The sequence below is a fragment of the Cynocephalus volans genome, chromosome X (assembly GCF_027409185.1).
Source record: "Cynocephalus volans isolate mCynVol1 chromosome X, mCynVol1.pri, whole genome shotgun sequence".
NCBI lineage: Eukaryota > Metazoa > Chordata > Mammalia > Dermoptera > Cynocephalidae > Cynocephalus > Cynocephalus volans.
The window spans coordinates 171,052,057-171,072,692 of NC_084478.1; the positions used below are offsets into that span (position 1 = coordinate 171,052,057).

The following is a 20,636-nucleotide window of genomic DNA, read 5'->3' on the forward strand; positions in this document are numbered from 1 at the left end:
CGCGCCCGCTCCCTCGGGGTCGGCTGCAGGGCAGTGGCGTCACCAGTGTGCGCCGCACGAGCCTGCTGCCGACCGATGAGGGGCCGGCGCGGTCACTAGGACAGGAGTGCGCGCATGTCGAGAGGCGTCCAGTCGGGCCAGACCTCCCGATCCGGATCTGTCGCGTCCAAGGCCGCGTGCACAGGGGGTCGGAGCCTCGGGTGGGGCGGCGGGGATAGTGACGGCGACACGGGGGACCGACTGATGGGTGGGAGCCACGCAGCCTCGCACGAGCGCGGAACTGGGGTCGCGAGCGCGCTCCCGAGAGCCGCTTCGGCCTCGTTGGGAGGGAGGGGCTGGGAGACGCCCCCTAGCAACCGGGATAGCAACGGTCACCGAGCAACCGGGACGCCCGGCCGGGCCCCGCCTCCGACACCGCCCTTTGCACGTCGCCGCCCGGCCCCAGGGTGACGCGCGCGGGGCTGGTGGCAGTCGGCCGGCGACACCGCCTCGTCCGCCAGCGGCGTCAGCGCGTCCGTCCGGAAGCGCTGGGGCGGAGCCACGGCCATGGCGGCAGCGGCGGGCGGCCTGGGCGGCGCGGCGGGTCCCGGGCCCGAGGCCGGCGACTTCCTGGCCCGGTACCGGCTGGTGTCGAACAAGCTGAGGAAGCGCTTCCTGCGGAAGCCGAACGTGGCGGAGGCCGGCGAGCAGTTCGCGCAGCTGGGTCGCGAGCTGCGCGCCCAGGACTGCCTGCCCTACGCGGCCTGGTGCCAGCTGGCGGTGGCGCGCTGCCAGCAGGCGCTGTTCCACGGGCCCGGGGAGGCGCTGGCCCTCGGCGAGGCCGCCCGCCTCTTCCTGCGGCAGGAGCGCGACGCGCGCCAGCGCCTGGCCGGCCCCGCCGCCTACGGGGAGCCGCTGCAGGCCGCCGCCAGCGCCCTGGGCGCCGCCGTGCGCCTGCACCTGGAGCTGGGCCAGCCGGCCGCCGCCGCCGCGCTCTGCCTCGAGCTGGCCGCCGCCCTGCGCGACCTGGGCCAGCCGGCCGCCGCCGCCGGCCACTTCCAGCGCGCCGCCCAGCTCCAGCTGCCGCAGCTGCCCCTGGCCGCGCTGCAGGCCCTCGGCGACGCCGCCTCCTGCCAGCTGCTGGCGCGCGACTACAGCGGCGCCTTGGCGGTCTTCACGCGCATGCAGCGCCTGGCGCGGGAGCACGGCAGCCACCCGGGCCCGCCGCCGCTGCCGGGGCCCCAGCCCGGACCCGGCGCGGCCCCCGGCCTGGCCCTGCCGGCAGCGCCGCCCGCTCCGAGCGCGAGCGCCCACGCGGGCCCTGCGGCGCCCGCCTGTCCCGCCGCGCTGGGCGCCTTCGCGGACGTGCTGGCCCGCTGCGAGGTGTCCCGCGTGCTGCTGCTGCTGCTCCTGCAGCCACCGCCCGCCCGGCTGCTGCCGGAACACGCCCGGACCCTGGAGACGTACTCCTGGGAGGCCTTCGACGGCCACGGGCAGGACGGCGGCGGGCAGCTCCCCGAGGAGCTCTTCCTGCTGCTCCAGTCCCTGGTGATGGCCACCCACGAGAAGGACACGGAAGCCATCAAGTCGCTGCAGGTGGCGCTGTGGCCGCTGCTGACTGCCGAGCAGAACCACCTCCTCCACCTCGTGCTGCACGAAACCATCTGCCCCTCGGGACAGGGCTTCTGATGAGTCACTTGGGCCAGGAGGCTCTTGCCTGTGCCCGGGTCTCACGGGGTCCGCCTTTGCGGTTGGAGACAGAAGAAGAGACATCAGGGATCCTGGGCCCACGCTTGATGTTCTTCCTCCTGCCACCACAGGGACTGGTCACCGCAGTGGCGGTCACCTGCGTCCCGTGTGCTTATGCGAGGAAAGGCCACCGCGGCAGCGTGGAGTCGGAGCGGAGCGCGCATGAGGCTGGAAAGTGCCAGGCACCGATGAGAATCCCTGTCAGCTCCTTCCTCTCGACCTGCCTCCCACCCCATCGTTGTCTCGCAGCGACGATTTTCTCAGCTGCGCGATCTCATCGTGACTCTCATTGCTTAGCCCATTTCTGTGTCGTTGTGGTCACCAAGGCGCTCCTTTGCTTCCTCTGTGCCCTGCATATTCACGGAGTCGTTTCGTTCCTGGCCACCTTGTCGCTGCAGCCGTGCATCCACGGCAAAGCCGTCCTAACACTCTTGACTTGTGCTGTAGAGTCACCTCGTCGGTAAACTGTGACTCCCTTTTCTACTCATCAGGAGGCGACAGAAAGCAGAGGCGCACAGTTCCCTTTCAGCTCCGGAGTGTGTTCATGCGTGCGGACTGCACAGTGTCCCTGGCACGCGGGACCTGCCGCCGGGCAGCGAATCTGCAGAGAGCACTGGGGACGCAGCCCGCTCTCACTCAGACCAAGGCCGTGCCAGTGTGTCCAGGGCAACAGGTCCCGTGCCACTGTGCCTGCATTGAAATCCGCAGTTCTGGTCCTAGCCCAAGGGGTATATGTCATCTGCGTCACAACCTCTGTCTGTAATGGGGATCTCGCTGCAACCTTTCCCTAACCCAAGCAGGTAAAATCGGAGCTGGCTCTTCGGTAGTGCGTGTCCTCGTTCCCCAGAAGCAGGCTGGCGTTCCCTTTTAAAACACTGGGTTCCCAAGGCTTTGGGGTCCAAACGTGACGTGCAAACCAACTTAGCGGTTTTCTTCTTTCCCTACTTTTACGCTTTGGGGACTGATAACACGGACTCGTTAGAACGTAACCTCTTTCTCCAGCATTCAACGTTGGGGAAAATGCATCCTTGAGGCTGAAGTTGTACACAGTACTCATCTTTTGGGGTGAGATTTAAGGACACAGTTTGGGAGTACGTTTCTTTTTTTGTTTGTCTTGCCTTCTTTTGGGGGAGGGAGAGGTGTGCAGGATGGTCACTGGGGGTTAAGTGCCCCCCAAATGGGGGGAGCGGGACACCTAAATGGAAGTTATGGGAAATACAGGAGAGGCCCATTTGAGACAGATCCAGCCAGCATTCCTCTGCTCTCACTTCGCTGCCTGCTCAAACCGATTGCAAAAGTGGTAGGGATGCGTGATCCTTTGCTCTTTGGCTTCCCCCCACCACTACCGTACGCTCCTCTCAACTCTCAATGCCTGGCCTGCTGCCTTCTTCTGTTATGACAAAAAAAAAAAAAAAAAAAAAAAGCTTAGGAGTTATGGAGCATGACTGGTGATACTCGGGCAAGCCTCCTTCGGCCTCTGTTCTAAACTCCTTGCATAGGGGAGGTGGGGGAGGGGTAACCAGAGAATCAAACATTGGGTATATAAGCATAGTTCTAAGAAACACTAAAGCTCTTTGTTTTTAATTTGCCATTGGCTTATTTGTGTATCTCCCTCAGAAAGTTTAATAGCAAGGATAGCTGCACCAAGCCAGATTTCAGCCTTTTTGACAGTTCTGTTGTAATAAGTATACAGTATCATTTTAATATCAAAATTAACACTGATTTATAACATGTCAAAGACAAATATTTTAAAGGACGTAATTAGTCTGCTTTTTACCTTAAAAACCAGGGGGAAAGATCCTTATCAGTTAAATGTTCATTGACAATCCAAAATTAACATTCAAAATATTGTAAGCTATTGAACATGGTGGCACTGAAATGGTGATCCTTTTCAAAGGGTGTCTGGGTTCCCCTTCTCCATCATTATGAGGTACTCCTATAATGAGAACTATTGCTTATGAAAGGATATTTTATATGTGAATGGTACAAAGATATGGAGACATTTGAGAACCACTATGCTGCAGGAAGGTGATTAAGACTGAAATTAGTAAATTAGGCAAGCTCTGGGATCGAAGGGTTCTGGTACCTATGGATTAATGTTAACTATCTAAGCATCTGTTCTGCCATTGGACAAGACAAGCAGTCCACAAACTTTTGTCTGCAAAGGGCCAGATAGAAATATGTTAGTCTTTACAGGCCATAAATCAGTCTTCTTTGTTTGTTTTGGGTTTTGTTTTGTTTTATTTTTGCAATCCTTTAAACATGTAAAAACCATCCTTAACTCACAATCCACACAGGAGCAGGCTGCAGGCAAAACCTGTGGGCTGTAATTTGCCCACTCCTGTATTAGAACCTAAAACATAGTAGTTGTTCAGTAACTGCTGAAGGAATAAACCCTATAAGAGTGGTTCATAACTATTTTATCCTTATGATTGAAAAAGAAAGATTGAAAATAAATGAAGTAGGCATTCAGCTTCAGGTTCTAGAAAGTAGCTCTTTCAAGACTATGTTTGGTTTTAAAACCAAGACTTGATTTTTGAAGAACCAATAGAATAGACAGATAGTTGCCAACTCTGATAAAGGGGAAAAAGGAGAGACAGAGGTACATGTGTGTACATAGATATATGGCACAGAAAGGGAGATATGGTTCTAATGCACACATTTACAGCAATTAACTCAAGGTAACACAAATGAGAATACCAATAATCAGAGAAGGAATGGAAAAGATTGTCAAATATCTGTCACTAAGGCACAAGGCTCAGGTAGCTATCCCAGTTGTAGTCCCTGAAAGCTTTTATGCAGGGGAGGAGTGACTGCTTCAGAGACGGGAGAGGTTGCCTCTTCAGGCAAAGGAGGTGCAGGGGGATTTGGAGGTCTGCAATTCTCAGCCTTGTCTGTGTACCTAAATGTCCCCATTCCAGGTCTCAGAGTTCACTCCTTCCCACCAGTGCCTTTATCATAGCATTATAAACCTGGTGGGGTTGAACATTTAGTTGTCAGTGCAACTCTGCAGTTCTGATGCTCAGCCTGTAAGTTGTATCTGCCTACGACCACAGGATGTGGAGGACTCCTCCACGGCTCCATGGATGCATCCTGATTCTCCATGTATGTTCATAAGTGTTCTTTGTATGTATTTATAACATTTAATTTTTTCCCTATGTATGCCCTCGAGGGTTGTAAAAGGATGATAGGTCACTCTACAATTAGGTGAAGCTACAGTTGCCATAGCGACTAAATGCCACTGTCATTTAATCTCCCAAATGTCTTATTCGCCATCTGCAACTCATCCCATAGTATCACTTGTGATAATTTGAGAAATTGTGATACTATCACATGTCATGGATTTCCCAACATCCAATCTTATCCCCAGTCGAGGAAGTTATCCCTGTATTCCTTGAATATATTATCAATATAATCCTAAAATTGCATTTGAGGTTCTGTTTCCTGGGGCTTATTCTGGTGCCAATTACTGTATGAAACGGGGTTCCAACAAGGAACAGGGCACACTCAAATTAGGATAATTTGAGGAAAGTTTAATAAAGGTTCTAGTTAGGAAGATGGGGGCAGGATATTACCATCCCTAGACCTGAAGGGATAAGGAGGGAAAGCAAAATAGTAGAGGAGATAATTGGGTAGATTCTTATAGTAGTTTTTAAAAAATGGCCACAAATTCTTTGACATTCCTCCCATTGAGAATTGGGGTCTGTGCCCCTTCTTGTGAATCTGGGTGGATGTGTGATTGGTTTATAACCAGTAAAATGTATTGAAAGTGATGCTGTACAACTTAAAAGACTAGATCAGAACAGGTGATGTAGTCTCTACCTTGTTAGTTGGAACATTCACAGTTGGAGCCCCTAAAATGACATGCGAGAAGTCCAACTACCTTGACACTGACATACTGTGAGGAAGCCCAGGCCTCAAGGAAAGGTCATGTAAAGTTACTTAAGTCAACAACCCCAGATCCTGTCCTAGCTGGCAGTACCAACCACCAGAAATGCAAGTGGAGATACTTCCAGCACCTAGATGTTAAATATTCCCAGCTGAGGCTCCAAACACTGTGGAGCATTGTGGAGCACAGACCGGCCAGCCCCACTGTGCCCTATCCAAAGTCCTGACCCACAGAATCCGTGAACAAAGTAAATGGTTGTTTCTATGACACTAAGTTTTGGAGTGATTTGGTACATAGCAATAGTAACTGGTACAGGTAGAGAAAGCCACTCTGAGGGTAGCAATGACCTTCCGTGGAGAGATACAGCCAACTCTTGCATAAGGGAGGAAGTCAGGGGAATAAATATCTCCTGATCTTATTCTCCTCTCTCTGATCTTTTGCCAGTGCTCTCTGTCGGTGAAACGCAACCAAAAGCTAGAGGACAAAGTAGTCTGTTGATGTAATCTATATAGCCCTGCCTCACAGAACAAGAAGCAGGATAGAGAAGCAAGAAAATGGACCTACAGGAGGCAAACAAGAGTTATCTTGTACAGGGCCATTTGGGGACTTTGAACTTTATTTTGAAGACATCAGAAAGACACTGAAAGGTTTTGGACAGGAGACTGATAAGATAATTATCTTGACAATGATGTGCAGCTTGTATTGGAGAGGAGACTAGAAACAGGAAGACTAGTTAGGAATGTAACAAAATAGATCAAGTGTGAGGTGATGGTGCCCTGGGCTGTGGTAACAGCAGTATAAATGGAAACAGAAGGAATAGATGTGAGAGGCATTACAAAAGAAAAAAAATTGACCAGATTTGCAGATCAGTTCATCAGGGGGCAGAAAAATGAGAGTAGAATGGAAAATGATGCTCATGTTTTAAGCCTGTTTAATTAAGGGTCTTGTGCTCAGCCCTAGAGAATTGAGCAGTTCCCAAGGTTTACCCATTCTTTTATGTGGAAGACACAAATCTTCAACTCCATTCATGGTTTTGTCCCCTAAACTGAAATCTATTGCCTGCTAGACATTTCAACTATCACCTCAAACCTAGGATATCAATAAGCAAACTCACAATCTTATCAGTCCACTCAGTCCTGAATGACATAGTTCTGTCAACAGAGCATCTCTTCATTTCTATCATTTATGAGAGCCTTGACACTACTACTTCTTTTTCACATGTCCATGATCAGTCTTATTGCCCATAGGTGGAAAATTCTTTTTTGAAGTTTGTAGAAGCTAGAAGGGTTTGTTCCATATTTGAAATCTGTCAGAAGCTCTTTAAGGGATCCATGCATTCACTTGAAAGGACTAATTACATACCATTAAGGTCCCAGTGGAATTCCCTCGATAAGTCTGCCACTTCTTCCCATCAAGACTATACATGATGATAAACTGAGAGATGTAGAGGCTGGAGAACTTCTGACGGGCACCCTGGGTCTTGATGCCATGAACAATCACTGGTGCCAACAGATCCACCTACCAATTAAAACAACACTTTATTTTGACCTGTTTTTAAATGTGTATACTACCTACTAAAATTAGTTATTGGCTTAGGAAGAATCTACATTGCTACAGATGTGCCCATCATTACCTTGGACCTGCAGATTAAGCAGAAACCAGTGTTGATAAGTGACACGTGTAAAGCCGTGGGATAAATGGTGGAAATGAGGAGGAAAGATGCTTATTCAGTTCCCAGCCTGCTCCCTGGCTAACCAGACCTCTTCCAAATCATTGAGCCCTTATTTCCTCAATACACACATCCTTTGTGCTGCGCATATAGACCCACATAACCTAGTGCTTCTCCCACACCTCAGCATTAGCTTAAGCAAAGACAATTTTCTTTCCTCACCCTAGACCAACCCCATCCCAACATTGCCATCAGTGATAAACAGCCACACCTCCTTCAAGCGTTAGTTCAGAAACTACTTCTGCTTATCCTTTCCTGGCCCACCCAGACAAATCTAGTGCTGTTCTTCTGTTTCCACTTCACTTTGTATACAACTTCATTATAGTAAATTATTGCACCACATTATAAAGGTTGCTTTGTTTGTCTGTCCTCCGTAATAGACTCAGATCCTTAAGGCAGTGAACCTGTTTGAGTCGCCTAACCTCTCTGTGTCTCAATTTATCTGTAAAGAGGAGATAATATTAGTGAAGTGGCAGCGCTGTCTTCCCAGATTAGACAGTATTCCCAAATAAAGACATCATGTTTTTTCTCTTATTGTGGCACAAACAACTGAAAGCACCAGGTGCAAAAATCATAATTTTTGTTGAATCGACTTGTACCGTTTCTTCATGTAGAGTATGAGAATTCTTTTTTGGACCACCGACTGTCGTACCTTCTAACAGTTTTAATGAAGCCTTGCCAATGTACCTCCATTCTGTAATGGATGAATGCTTGGCAAACTGCCAAACTCATCTATTTCATCTTCTTGTTGTGCCTCTTCTACATTATAATCGGCACCTTGGAGCAGTTTGGCAATTATAGGTTTGATAGATTCACCTATGTATCTACCGAGGTGAGATATTTCAATGTAACTGCAAGACACCTCTCTTTACTAAGGAGTAAGCAAGGTCATAATGAGTTTCGTGGTAGAAAAGTACAAATATTGCAGCTGCCTATCTCCATGGGGTCTGCCACGTGCCCACTGCCAATTGCCCAGCCTTGGTCACCTGGTGCTTCTCCAGCCAGCTCAGTGCTGTCATGCCTGGGGCCCAGGCCATAGTGCAGTCTTCAGACCTTCTCACTCCACCTCCCCTCTTTTATTTTATTATTATTTTTTTAAAAGATGACCGGTAAGGGGATCTTAACCCTTGACTTGGTGTTGTCAGCACCACGCTCACCCAGTGAGCCAACCGGCTGTCCCTATATAGGGATCCGAACCCGTGGCCTTGGTGTCATCAGCACCGCACTCTCCCGAGTGAACCACGGGCCGGCCCTCCCACCTCCTCTCTTGTTAGCACCCTACCCTGTCTTAACTCCAATTTTGTTCCTGCTGGCTCCCTGGAACCATTTCATTATTTTGTAAAGTTACCAGATCAAGAAAATCTCTCTCTGAATTTCAGTAGGACAGACGACAAAACTACCTTGAGGACAAAGTGATTTAATACAGGTTGGATGATAATAAAAATTAGGTGGATTTGTAACTGGTTTAATTGCCATAAACAAACAGGGATAGTTAATAGATGGTTATCAACTTAAAGGGAGCAATCTAGAAACAGTATAGTACAATGATTATGAATTAGGGGTCTGGAGCCCAACTATTAGGGTTTGAATTTTGGCTCAGCCACTTATTGAGTGTGTGACTTGAAGCACATTATCTAACTTCTCTATGCTTCAATTTTCTTATCTGAAATGAGGATGATAGATAGTAACATCTACCTCATAAGGTTGTGGTAAGGACTTAATAGCGTGATGTGTACTGAGTACATACTAAGGAAGCCCTGTCTACTTCAGTATTTTTATCATGAATTTGCTAGAGTATTAAAAAGTTTACTAATCAAATCAGTAAATGATGTGAAACTGGGAAGACTGGGAAATACTCTGGGAGACATAAGTTTGGCAAGTTGAAACAATGGGCCAACTCTAATAAGTGGAAACTTAACAGGGTGTATTGCTCAGGGTTCTTTGGCTAGGCATGGACAAGACACTCTGTTTAAAGTCTCATCAGATTGTATCCAATTCCTCAAATGGAAATGAGAATGTTATTACCAAAAAAATTTAATAGAACCAGATGCAGGGCATCCAAATAGATAAAAATGTTCAGTATACGGGAATACATGTAAGGTTGACACCCCAGTTAACAGAGGAGTTGGTCCTGGACAAGAATAAATGATGCAATTGAATGTGATTAAATTTCCTAACCTTGATCCAGGAAAAGGGCTCCTTGGTGCTCCATGCATTGATTGGTCCAGAATAATGAAGTCTGGCCAGCTTTGGGGCCCACTGTCCTTTGCCAGAGAAAGGGAAGAGAGATTAAATTCAGCTGGGTTGGTCCTAGACACTTGGGAATAAAATTCCTGTCTTGAGAAAGGTTAATCTTACCTGTGGAGAAGAAAGGTATAAAGGCTTTATAGTACAGCAGTATCGATTACTATCTATGGGTTTTGCTTGTCCTTGTCAATTCTCTTTTCTAAGATGTAATAAATTTATTGATTGTTAGCACCTCAACTAGCTGATACTGGAATTTGTTACCATCACTACCAAACAATATTATTATTTCTTTATTACACAATGTATGTTCATTGTAGAAAAAATAATAAAATGAAAAATAAAACTAAAAATAAGTAAAAATAACATTAAAAACCATAATACTTCCACCAGGAAGAAAATGTTGCTATTTTGGTATATAATTCTCAAGCCTATTTTTCAAAGAGAATTTTTCTTTTTCTAGAACAGGAGTGGCAAACTTTTTTTGGTAAAGGGCCAGATAGGAAATAATTGAAGCTATGTAGATTGTATGGTCTCTGCTGCAACCATAGATGATATGTGAACAAATGGGTGTGGCTGTGTTCCAATGAAAACTTTGTTATGATCACTGAAATTTGAATTTTATAATTTCACATGACATGGTACATTCTTCTTGTTTTTTTCCTAATCATTTAAGAATGGAACAAATATTCTTAGCTCACCTGCCATACACAAATAGGTGGTGGGCTGGATTTGGCCTGTGTGCAGCAGTTTGTCAATGCTTGTTCTAAAACAATGTTTGAGAACTCTGTATAGATCCTGTTCAAATTTTACCATCATTTCCCATAGGAAAGTGTAGCTTCCTGCTCCCAGGAAGAGAATGGACTCAAGGGGAGCAACAGTGAAGGCAGGGAGGATATTTAAGGAGGCAGGATCCTTACCCAGGTGAGAAATGATGGTGGCCTGAATTAAGATGGTCACAGTGCAAAATGGATAGGAGGAGATGGATTTGAGAGGCACCCGTGGAGTAGAATTAATAGAAGCATGGACATAGCTTGGTTATCTGAAACCTTCCAACCAAAATAAAAAAGATATGATCAGCCCAGGTTCTTAGAGTGAAAATCAATAGTCTTTACCATATTGTCCTGAAGCTGTAATCTGAAAATCTTTGATGCGTCCAGAAGCCATTCCCAGGGGAGTCTGGCACTCTGCAATCAAACGGGGAACACAGGGAATCAAACAGGGAATTTTGTTCTAAAAGTGCAAACAATTCAGCTTAAATGTAAATAAATGAAAATGGAAGAACACCAGCAAATGCTAATACTTTTTACTGTTTATTATGTGCCAAGTACTGTAATAAATGTATTGTTGTATTATCTCATTTGATTTATCTTAACAGGTAGGTGCTAGAACTATTCACATTTTGTAGCTGAGGAAACTAGGGCCCATACATAAGTACACCAGTCGTTCGCTTACTGGTTTAGGGTTAAGTCTCCAAACTCTTCCACGTGATATTTGTAAGTTACCTTTGGTAAATGAATCAAAATTAAGTTCCAAACAATTTGCTCTTGGAGATCTCAGAGCTTCATCGAGTTGTGAAAATGAAGAATTTTTTTTAGTACCAGTTTGTTAAATATTTAGAGCTTCAGATTCAAAGTGTTCAAAGCTTCAAGCATATCTGCCCTCCTCTGAGAACTCTGATGATTTCTACCAGCGATTTTCATTTTAAAATTTGGTAATGATATAAGCTTATATTTATTTCTGGACAAAGGTAACCATTCCAGGAAGGAGAAAAGCTGCTCACAGTGCTACTCACTCTTGCTGTACACCAGAAAAAGAGTGCTCATCCCAGCATGAAGGTGCTCGCCAATAAGGCATTCTACCCGCCAAATTCCAGCTTTGGATGGGAGCATTTCCACCGTCTCAAAAATGCCTGATCAAAACCAATAGGAACAAAAATTGTTTATTTTCACTAAAAAGTAAGCATGAGATACATTGGTTTGTGTGGAATTTCAAAAGAGATCTACCAAATTCAATTCCACCACTCTTGGATCCCTCAAACCCAAAGTGCATGCTATGTGACCCCTACAGTTGGAGGCCTTGGAGATTGAATTCTGACCAACCTTCCTCCCAGGTAATGAGAGACAGGGTAATGGAATGCTTTGATGGTTGGAGACAGAGGATGTTACAGCATTAGGATTGGCCTGTACTCCTAGGGTTTTTCAGGGCAAAAGGTGTATTTCCCATTGACCAGATGTGGGCTCTGTGGAAAAGAGGGGTAAAGTTAACCCCAGCAGCAAGAAGCTGGAAATGAATGCTGAAGGGCTGAGAAATGAGTCACAAGTGACCACCCAGAATAAAGGTGGAAACAACCAGGTCAAGAGGATTTCATGCGAGAGGGTGCCAGAAGGGAGCCTCTGAAGAGCACCTGAAAGTACCCTGCAAGATGAAGAGTCAGCTTTAAATATCTGCCAGGTGCAGACAGTGTGAAGCTAGCTTACAATAACGGTGCTAGTATAAGTAGGTAAGAACTGTCCTATTCCCTTACTTTTAATCTGTCCATGCTGGAGTTCAAAATAGCAGCTAGCAAGGGGTTGGGGGAAAACACGGATAAGCACAAGGTAGAGAAACAGAGGATTCAACCAGGTCTCCCTTTTCCAATGCAGACTTCCAGCCTAATGCAGTCTCAAGTTGCAGGAGGGGAGATTGAAGTTAAATCAAGTTCAGAATTTTGATTGATATTTTGGAGTGGACATTGTTTCTGACTTCAACTGTATGTGTCACATAAACTGTAGGCCTGTTTATTACTTAAAAGTGAGCACAAAAGTCACGGGACTTATCAGACTTTTACAAAGAAATGGGAAATTTACCCCGCACTATTAAGCCTGTTTTCAAGGGAAAGTGGATCAACATTGTGAGTAGTGCTTAATCAGCATACTGGTTACATACACAAACAAATCGCTCTTTAGATAACTACTGGTGGCATGAGGGATTGAGGTAGAAAATGAAAAAGAATAAATTCCTTTTTCTTAGGAAAGTGCTATTAATTATCCATTTATTCTGTTCAATTTCCTTTACAGAAATTTTTCTACATCTAAAATTTTCTTCTTAATTTGCTAATTTATTTATCTCTTTGTAGGCTAAAGTTAAATGAAAAAGTAAGTTACCTGAGAGCAGGGAGGTTTTCTGCTTTGTTCACTGATTGTGTCCCCAGTGCCTAGACCACTTAAAGTAAGTACTCAACAAGTACAGTATGTAGAAAAAAGAGCACAAGCTAGCTCATACCTGGATAGAGGTTGTACACTGCCATTTTATACTCCTCTTTTTTCCGTACAGTGAACACATGTCCACTGAAATGGATAGAATGGATATTTTCATTGTTGCCCATGCTGAGCAGATACCATCTGATCCTTTGGTCCTGAGCCATTACTAAGCCAGGTAATGTATCCATCACATAGCCATTGATTGCTGGAGAAGGAGAACACAGAGAAGGCTGTCAAAATCTGTTGTAGAAGTTTCTATGACAAACCCACTGCCAATATCATCCTGAATGGGGAAAAGCTGAAAGCTTTTCCTTTAAGAACAGGAACTAGACAAGGATGCCCACTCTCACCACTCCTATTCAACATAGTGTTGGAAGTACTAGCCAGAGCAATCAGAGAAGAGAAGGAAATAAAGGGCATCCAGATTGGAAAAGATGAAGTCAAACTGTCCCTGTTTGTAGATGACATGGTCCTATATATCGAACAGCCTAAAGCCTCTACAAAAAAACTCTTGGAGTTGATAAATGATTTCAGCAAAGTTGCAGTATACAAAATCAACACAGAAAAATCAGTAGCATTGCTATTCTCCAATAGTGAACAGGCAGAAAGAGAAATCAAGAAAGCTAGCCCATTTATAATAGTCATGAATGAATGAATAAATAAATAAAATTCTTAGGAATAAATTTAACCAAGGAGGTTAAAGATCTCTACAATAAGAACTGCAAATCATTGTTGAAAGAAATTAAGACACAAAAAAGATGGAAAGATATTCCATGACCTTGGGCTGGAAGAAATAGCATTGTGAAAATGTCCATACACCCAAAGTGATCTTCAGATTCAATGTAATCCCCATCAAAATACCAATGACATTTTTCACAGAAATAGAAAAAACAATCCTAACATTAATATGGAACAACAAAAGACTCCAAATAGCCAAAGCAATCCTGGGCGGAAAAGAACAAAACTGGAGGCATCACACTACCTGACTTCAAATTATACTACAAAGCTATAGTAACCAAAACAGCATGGTACTGGCATAAAAACAGACACTCGGACTATACTAATTATCTGATTTGAACATCACATATTCATACATACATACATAGGAATTGATATTCAATGCTGTACCCCACAGGTATGTATAATCAACTATGTTCCAATAAAAAAAAAAATGTTTCTTTCCCTCCACTCCACCAAAAGTACTGACACCTATGAGGATTCCATCACACATATACTCTCAGTTCATACACTGTTAAAGTCTCTGGCTCAAGTCTCATTTGTCTTACTGCATGCTCCATTTCACAGTGAGTAATATTTGGGTGTGGGATATATTACCATGGAAGCGATAATTCTCTTTAAAAGTGGGGTCCTCCATCTGGATATTACAGGGAGCCCTGCAGTTCCTTTCCAAATTTTCAGTGAAGTACCAGCTCTTGGTCTCATCAAAGATAGTAAAAAACAGAGCAAATTCCTGCACTGTCACTTGTCTCCCATGAGCAGGGTTCAGTGTATTAGTGTGGCAGATCAGAATGGGTCCAATCAAGCCAGAGTGCACATCTTTTTCCTAGGGAGGAAAGACATCAATCCTATGAGTTTAAGCTCTGTAACCTATGAACCAGAGTGGATTTCTCATCAACTTTTATATGCCATTCCAACCTGTCCCCCATCTTCCCACAATATAATTCATCCTCTTCAGTAGATTTCAGGGTGATATTTCTAAAACATATACGATGTCACCTCTCCTATTTAAAGCTTCTCATTGCACTTAGGATAAATACCAAAATTCTTAGCAGACAACACAAAGCCCATTTCTTTTAAACCGTAAAGTTCCTAGCACAATGGAGTCCTGCTTACCAGATCAACATCAGAAAAATAAGCCCAGGCTTTGCAATCAAACTCATCTTTAGTGGGTGCCATGTGATGTTGCACTTTCCAAAGGTAAGTTTTAGTTTCATTGGGCTTGACAAAGTTTTTTCTAGGTTCTGTTCCTTGTTGCTGATCTTCCTCATAAGAAATAAGGCTAGAGTAGAAGGAGTAGGGCCGAGAGGCCTGATTTTTGAAAGTTACCTGCAAAGCAATAATTAATTGGTTAATTAATTAAAAAGCAAGAATCATCCTTAGGATCTTAAAAATGAGAATACAAGATTTTTTTTTTTTTTTTTTTTTTTTTTTTTGTGACCGGTAAGGGGATCGCAACCCTTGGCTTGGTGTTGTCCACACCGTGCTCAGCCAGTGAGTGCACCGGGCCACCCGTATATAGGATCCGAACCTGCGGTGGGAGCGCCGCTGCGCTCCCAGCGTCACACTCTCCCAAGTGAGCCACGGGGTCGGCCCGAGAATACAAGATTTTTATAATCAGAAACAAAATAAGTATATAGGATTAATTTTATTGCAATTCCATTGTCCTTAGCTCACCATGATATTGTCTTCAACTTCTGCTCTTATATATGGCCCCAAGAGTCCCAAGTGTTCATTTAGTTCTCCACGGTATAAGGGCTGAGTAAAGGAGCCATCAGTAAATTCCTGGAAAACCACCTTCTTGAACTGAGAGACACTGCCACCCTGAGCCCTGGAGAATAAAGCAGAGGAAAAGCACTATCTTGATTGACCAAGTAGGTAGAAATGCCTTACATCCTTGCCTTCCCTGTATTTGAGATACATTTAGTAGAACTGATGATGGATTGCAAGTATAATGGGACAGAGAGGAGAGAAAGAGGGATTAAAGATAACTTTCAGGTTTCAGGTTTGGTCAAATGGGTGGATGGCGATGCAATTCACTGAAATGAAGAACCCCAGAGGAGGAGTAGGTTGGGGTATATGGTTTTGGACATATGGAACATCTATGTGAATTAAATCAGCAAATACACAGAGGTTGGGAGTTCATAAAAGAGATCTATATAAAGACCACCTAGATTTAGTTAGTATCCAAGTCATGCGAGTGGCTTATCAAAGCTAATAGTCAATTTTTTATGCTCTCATTTGCTAGATATCTAAGATGCATTTTGCATAGTTAACCACTCCATCCTCCTTGAAATACTCTCCCCAGGCTTCGATAGTATGTACGTTTCATGGAAGCAGGGGGTTTTGTCTATTGTGTCACTGCTGTATTCCCAGAAGCTGGAATAGTGTCTTGTACAAAGTAGATGCTCAAAAATATTTGTTGAATTAATGTTGAGTTTATAAATATACTCTAACCAGGGTCCAGTCCTTAGAACTCTTTTCTTTACTTTTTAAAATTTATAATTGACACATAATAACTCTACATATCTATGGGGTACTGTGTGATGTTTCAATGCATGTATACATTGTATAATGATCCATCACTTTAAACATTTATCATTTATTTGTGGTGATAGCATCCAAAATCTTATCTTCTAATTATCTTGAAATATACGCTACATTATTATTAGCTATAGTTACCCTACTGTGTAATAGAACATCAGAACTTATTGTTTATGTCTAACTGTAACTTTTTGCCCATTGACCAGCCTCTCTCCATCCCCCCTCCTCCAACCCTCCCCAGCCTCTAGTTGCCACTATTCTACTCTCTACTTCTAAGAGATCAACTGTTTTAGATTCCACATCTGAGTGAGATCATGCAGTGTTTGTCTTTCTGTGCCTGGCTTACTTCACTTATTCCATCCATGTTGTTGAAAATGACAGGATTTCATTCTGTTTTATGGCTCAATAGTATTCCATTGTATAAGCCTTTTAAAACTGTGAACTAAAGCACATACAATAAAGTACATAAAATGTAAATGCCTTTGGTACAAAAATGTAACCATCACCCAGATCAAGAACATTACCAGCAACCTAGAAGACTCACTAGGTCCCTATTCAATCACATCCTGTTCTCCCACTAAAGGTAACCACCATTCTGACATTTATCATAATCATTTCTTTGTTTTTCTTTATAATTTTACCACACTGTACACATTCTTAAACAATGTACTTTAGTTCTGCCTGTTTTTGAAGTATATAAATGGAAACATGTTGTATATATGCTTTTGTTTCTTGCATTTTTCACTTAGCATTATGGTTGTGAGATTTATTTGTGTTTATGTTGTTTGTAGCTAGAGTTTGTTCATTCCAACTGTTGTATAGTATTCCATTATATGAATATACCCCAATCATGGACATTTAAGTTGTTTCTAATTTTTGCTGCCTACAAAGAGTCCTGCTATAAACCTTCTGATACATGTCTTTTGGTGAACATGTATGTCCCTTTCTGTGGGTCCCACACTGTTTTCTAGAGAATCTGCCCCACTTTTCAGTTCCATCAGCAATGTGTGAGAGTTCCATTTGCTCCAAATCCTCACAACACTTGGCATTTACTTACCGTATTTTAACATTTTTGGACATCCTGGTGGTTGCATAGTAGTGTGCCACTGTGGTTTTATTTTGTATTTCCCTGATTTCTTATGAGTACTAACCATTTGTATTTTCTCTTTTGTGGAGCTGCTATTCAAATTCTTCTGCCAATTTTTCTATTGGATAATCTGCTTTTTCCTTGTTGATTCAAAAAAGTGTTCTATATAGTCTTGATATAGTTTCTTTGCCTTATGTATTACAAACTTTTTTCCCCATTCTATGGCTCGTCTTTTCATTCTCTTTATGTTATCTTTTGCTGAGCATAAGTTCATAATTTTAATGTAGTAAAATTTATCCAAAAAATCCTTCACGGTTAGTGCTTTTTGTATCTCGATGTCAATTCTCTTTCTTTCCCTATCCTGAGGTTATTAAGATATTCTCTTATTTTTTCTTTTTAGGACATTTACTGTTTTATGTTTCCTTTTTAGACCTATAACCCAATGTGACTGGATTTTTGTGTATGGTATAAGTTAGGGACCCAATTTAATATTTTTTCCAAATGGATACCAAAATTTCCCGGCATCTTTTATTGAAAACTGCTCTTCTGTGACACATAAATCAAGGGTCTACATATGTGTAAGTCTAATTTTGGATTTTCTATTCTGTTTCATTTACCTGTTTGTTTACCCTTATACCGATTACCACATTGTTTTAATTAATATAGCTTTAAAATAAGTCTCAGTATGTTATACAGTGATTCTTTCCATCTCCTTCTTCTTCAAGAGGGTCTTGGCTATTCTTGCCCTTTGCATTTTCATATTAATTTTAGAATCGGATAATTGAGTTATAAAAAAGAAAAGACGTGGGATTTTCATTCACGTTGCACTGAATCTATAGATCAAGTTTGGAGATAATTTACATTTTCAAACATTATGTAATATTATGTTTTCCAATCCACACACATTATATATCTTGGCATTTATTTAAGTCCTCTTTAGAGTTTCTCAGTAAATTTCCATAGTTTTTCTATAGAGGTCTTGCAAAATTTTTGTTAGACTCATTTCTAGGCACTTGTGACTATTTTATTCCATTATGCATTTTGATTTTCCTTCCTCATTGTGTCTCACCTGACCAACACACCCAAACCTTACTTTCTCCCTGGGCAGGGCTCTCCTTGAGAGTGGCTATCTTGGCTTATAGCTGCTCTCAAGAGAGAGACGTCAAGACCAAATTAGAAAGAAATCATACCAATAAAAATCACAATGGGGCCATTTTCCAGGTTCTTAGCAGAATGGCAATCAATCTTCAACTTAGCAAACTTGCAAGCAATGTGAGCTGTGTGACAATCCAGCATGGTGCAGAGCCAGCACTGATTTGGTCTGGATGGTTCATGATAGTCACCTGAGCAGTGAAGCCAGTTACTTCCATTTGTGGGTCATTTTTCTGTTACCAGCCATGTTGCTACAATGAATATCTTTGAAAGACATGTTATGGACATTGGAGCCTGCATTGTCGCCAGAAAGAGCTTCATTCCAAGCTTCGTGGTACATTTCAATAGAATTTACTTCAGTTTAACATTGACTGGAGCAAAGGTGACCACCATGTTGGGTTTGAAAACACCAGTCTCCACTTGGCCCACAACGACAGTACCAATAATACCACCAATTTTGTAGACATCCTTGAGGGGCAGAGACAAGAGCTTGTCAGTTGGAAAAGTTTGTGACAGAATGCAATCCAGGGCTTCAAGCAGTGTGGCTCCACTGGCATCACCATCTTTACAAGTGATTTTCCATCCCTTGAACCAAGGCATGTTAGCATTTGGCTCCAGAAGGGCATGCTTATGGGCCTGTACATTCTTGGAGATATCAGCTTCAAATTCACCAGCACCAGGAGCAACAATCAGGGTAGCACAGTCAGCTTGAGATGTGACTGTAATCATGTTTTTGATAAAGCCTCTGTGTCCTGGGGCATCAATGATGGTCACATGATCCTTGCTGTTTCTTCAAATTTCTTCAGGGAGATATCAATGGCGATACCACATTCATCTTCAGCTTTCAGTTTTTCCAAGACCAAGGCAGGCATACTTGAACAAGCCCTTTCTTATCTCATCAGTCTCCTTCTCAAAGTTTTTGATGATTCTTTTGTCAACTGCATCACATTTATAGATCAAATTGTCAGTACTGGTGGACTTGCCCAAATCTACATGTTCAATTGTAGTGATGTTGACATTAATCTTTTCCTTTCCCAATTTTGGCTTAGATTTAGCAGTGGTTCTTATGACACTTGTGTTATGGCAACAAACCCATTGTAAAGAAAGCAATTCTACATATCTTAAAGCTCATAAAACATTTTATCATTGTTTATACAAATAATATTTATATCTATCCGCATATTTACCCTTTCTTTGCCCTTTATACCTTCTTGCTACTCACTTTCCATTTGGTGTCACTTTTATATTATCTTGAGTATAAAAGAATATTTTTAGTAAATTTGTGCTAATGGTGAAGTTTCTCTGTTTCTGCTTGTCTGAAAATATCCTTATTTCACTTTCATTTTGGAATCATATTTTTGATGGGTATAGAATTCCAGGTTGGCAGTTATTTAATTGCAATGCTTCTAGATATTATTCCCCCATGATATAGCTTTATCAATTTTGTTTAGCTTTTCAAAAAACCAAGTCTTAGTTTTGTTGATCTTTTCCATTATTTTTCTCGTCTCCATTTCCTCTGTTTCTGCTCTGCTCTTTGTTATTTGCTTCCTTTTGCTAACTTTGGGCTTAGCGTGTTCTTTTTCTCTTCCTGGAGGTATAACATTAGGTTGTGTATTGAGACCTTTTTCTGATGTAGGTGTGAACTTCTATAAACTTCCCTCTTAAAGCTGTTTTTGCTGCATCCCATAAGTTTTGGCATGTTGTGCTTCCAGTTTTGTTTGTCTCAAGACAATTTTAATTTTCCTTTTAATCTCTTTGACTTATTGGTTGCTCAAGAGCATGTTGTTTAATTTCTGTGTATTTTGTGTAGTTTTGCACATTCTTCTTGTTATTCATCCCTAGTTTTATAACATTGCAGATGGAAGAGATATTTGATATGATTTTAATCTTCTTAAATTTATTAAGACTTGCTTTGTGGTCTGACATCTGGTCAATCCAGGAGAATGTTCCATGTGCTGATGAAAAGAAGGATTATTCTGCAGCTGTTGGACAAAATGCTCTGGATAAGTCTGTTAGGTCCATCTGGTCTATGGTGCCATTTAAATCCGATGTTTCCTTGTTGATTTTCTGTCTTCATGATCTGTCCACTGCTGAGAGTAGGGTGTTAATGTTCCCAACTATTATTGTGTTGGTGTCTATCTCTCCCATTAGATCTGATAATATTTGCTTTAGATATCTGGTATCTCTGGTATTGGGTGCATATATTATTTATAATTGTTAAATCCTCCTGCTGTATTGATCCCTTTATCATTATATAGTGTCCTTCTTTGTCTCTTAGTACAG

The 20,636-nt window shown here is 42.9% G+C and overlaps 2 protein-coding genes across 2 annotated transcripts in view; one reads left to right on the top strand and one right to left on the bottom strand.

The window, feature by feature from the left end:
• The window catches only part of F8 (coagulation factor VIII), a 146,689-nt gene that overhangs the window by 23,530 nt on the left and 102,523 nt on the right, over positions 1-20,636 (bottom strand). Inside the window, exons 15-22 of the mRNA XM_063084470.1 lie at positions 15,248-15,401; positions 14,687-14,899; positions 14,168-14,396; positions 12,855-13,037; positions 11,386-11,502; positions 10,706-10,777; positions 9,525-9,610; positions 6,980-7,135 (exon numbers count right to left, since the gene is read on the bottom strand). Coding sequence (XP_062940540.1) covers positions 6,980-7,135; positions 9,525-9,610; positions 10,706-10,777; positions 11,386-11,502; positions 12,855-13,037; positions 14,168-14,396; positions 14,687-14,899; positions 15,248-15,401 — 1,210 coding nt within the window. The remainder of the gene's footprint in view (positions 1-6,979; positions 7,136-9,524; positions 9,611-10,705; positions 10,778-11,385; positions 11,503-12,854; positions 13,038-14,167; positions 14,397-14,686; positions 14,900-15,247; positions 15,402-20,636) is intronic.
• On the top strand, positions 543-9,862 carry F8A1 (coagulation factor VIII associated 1). The gene has a single exon (XM_063084469.1). It carries the CDS (start codon positions 547-549, stop codon positions 1,666-1,668), a length of 1,122 nt encoding a protein of 373 aa, XP_062940539.1. The 5' UTR covers positions 543-546; the 3' UTR covers positions 1,669-9,862.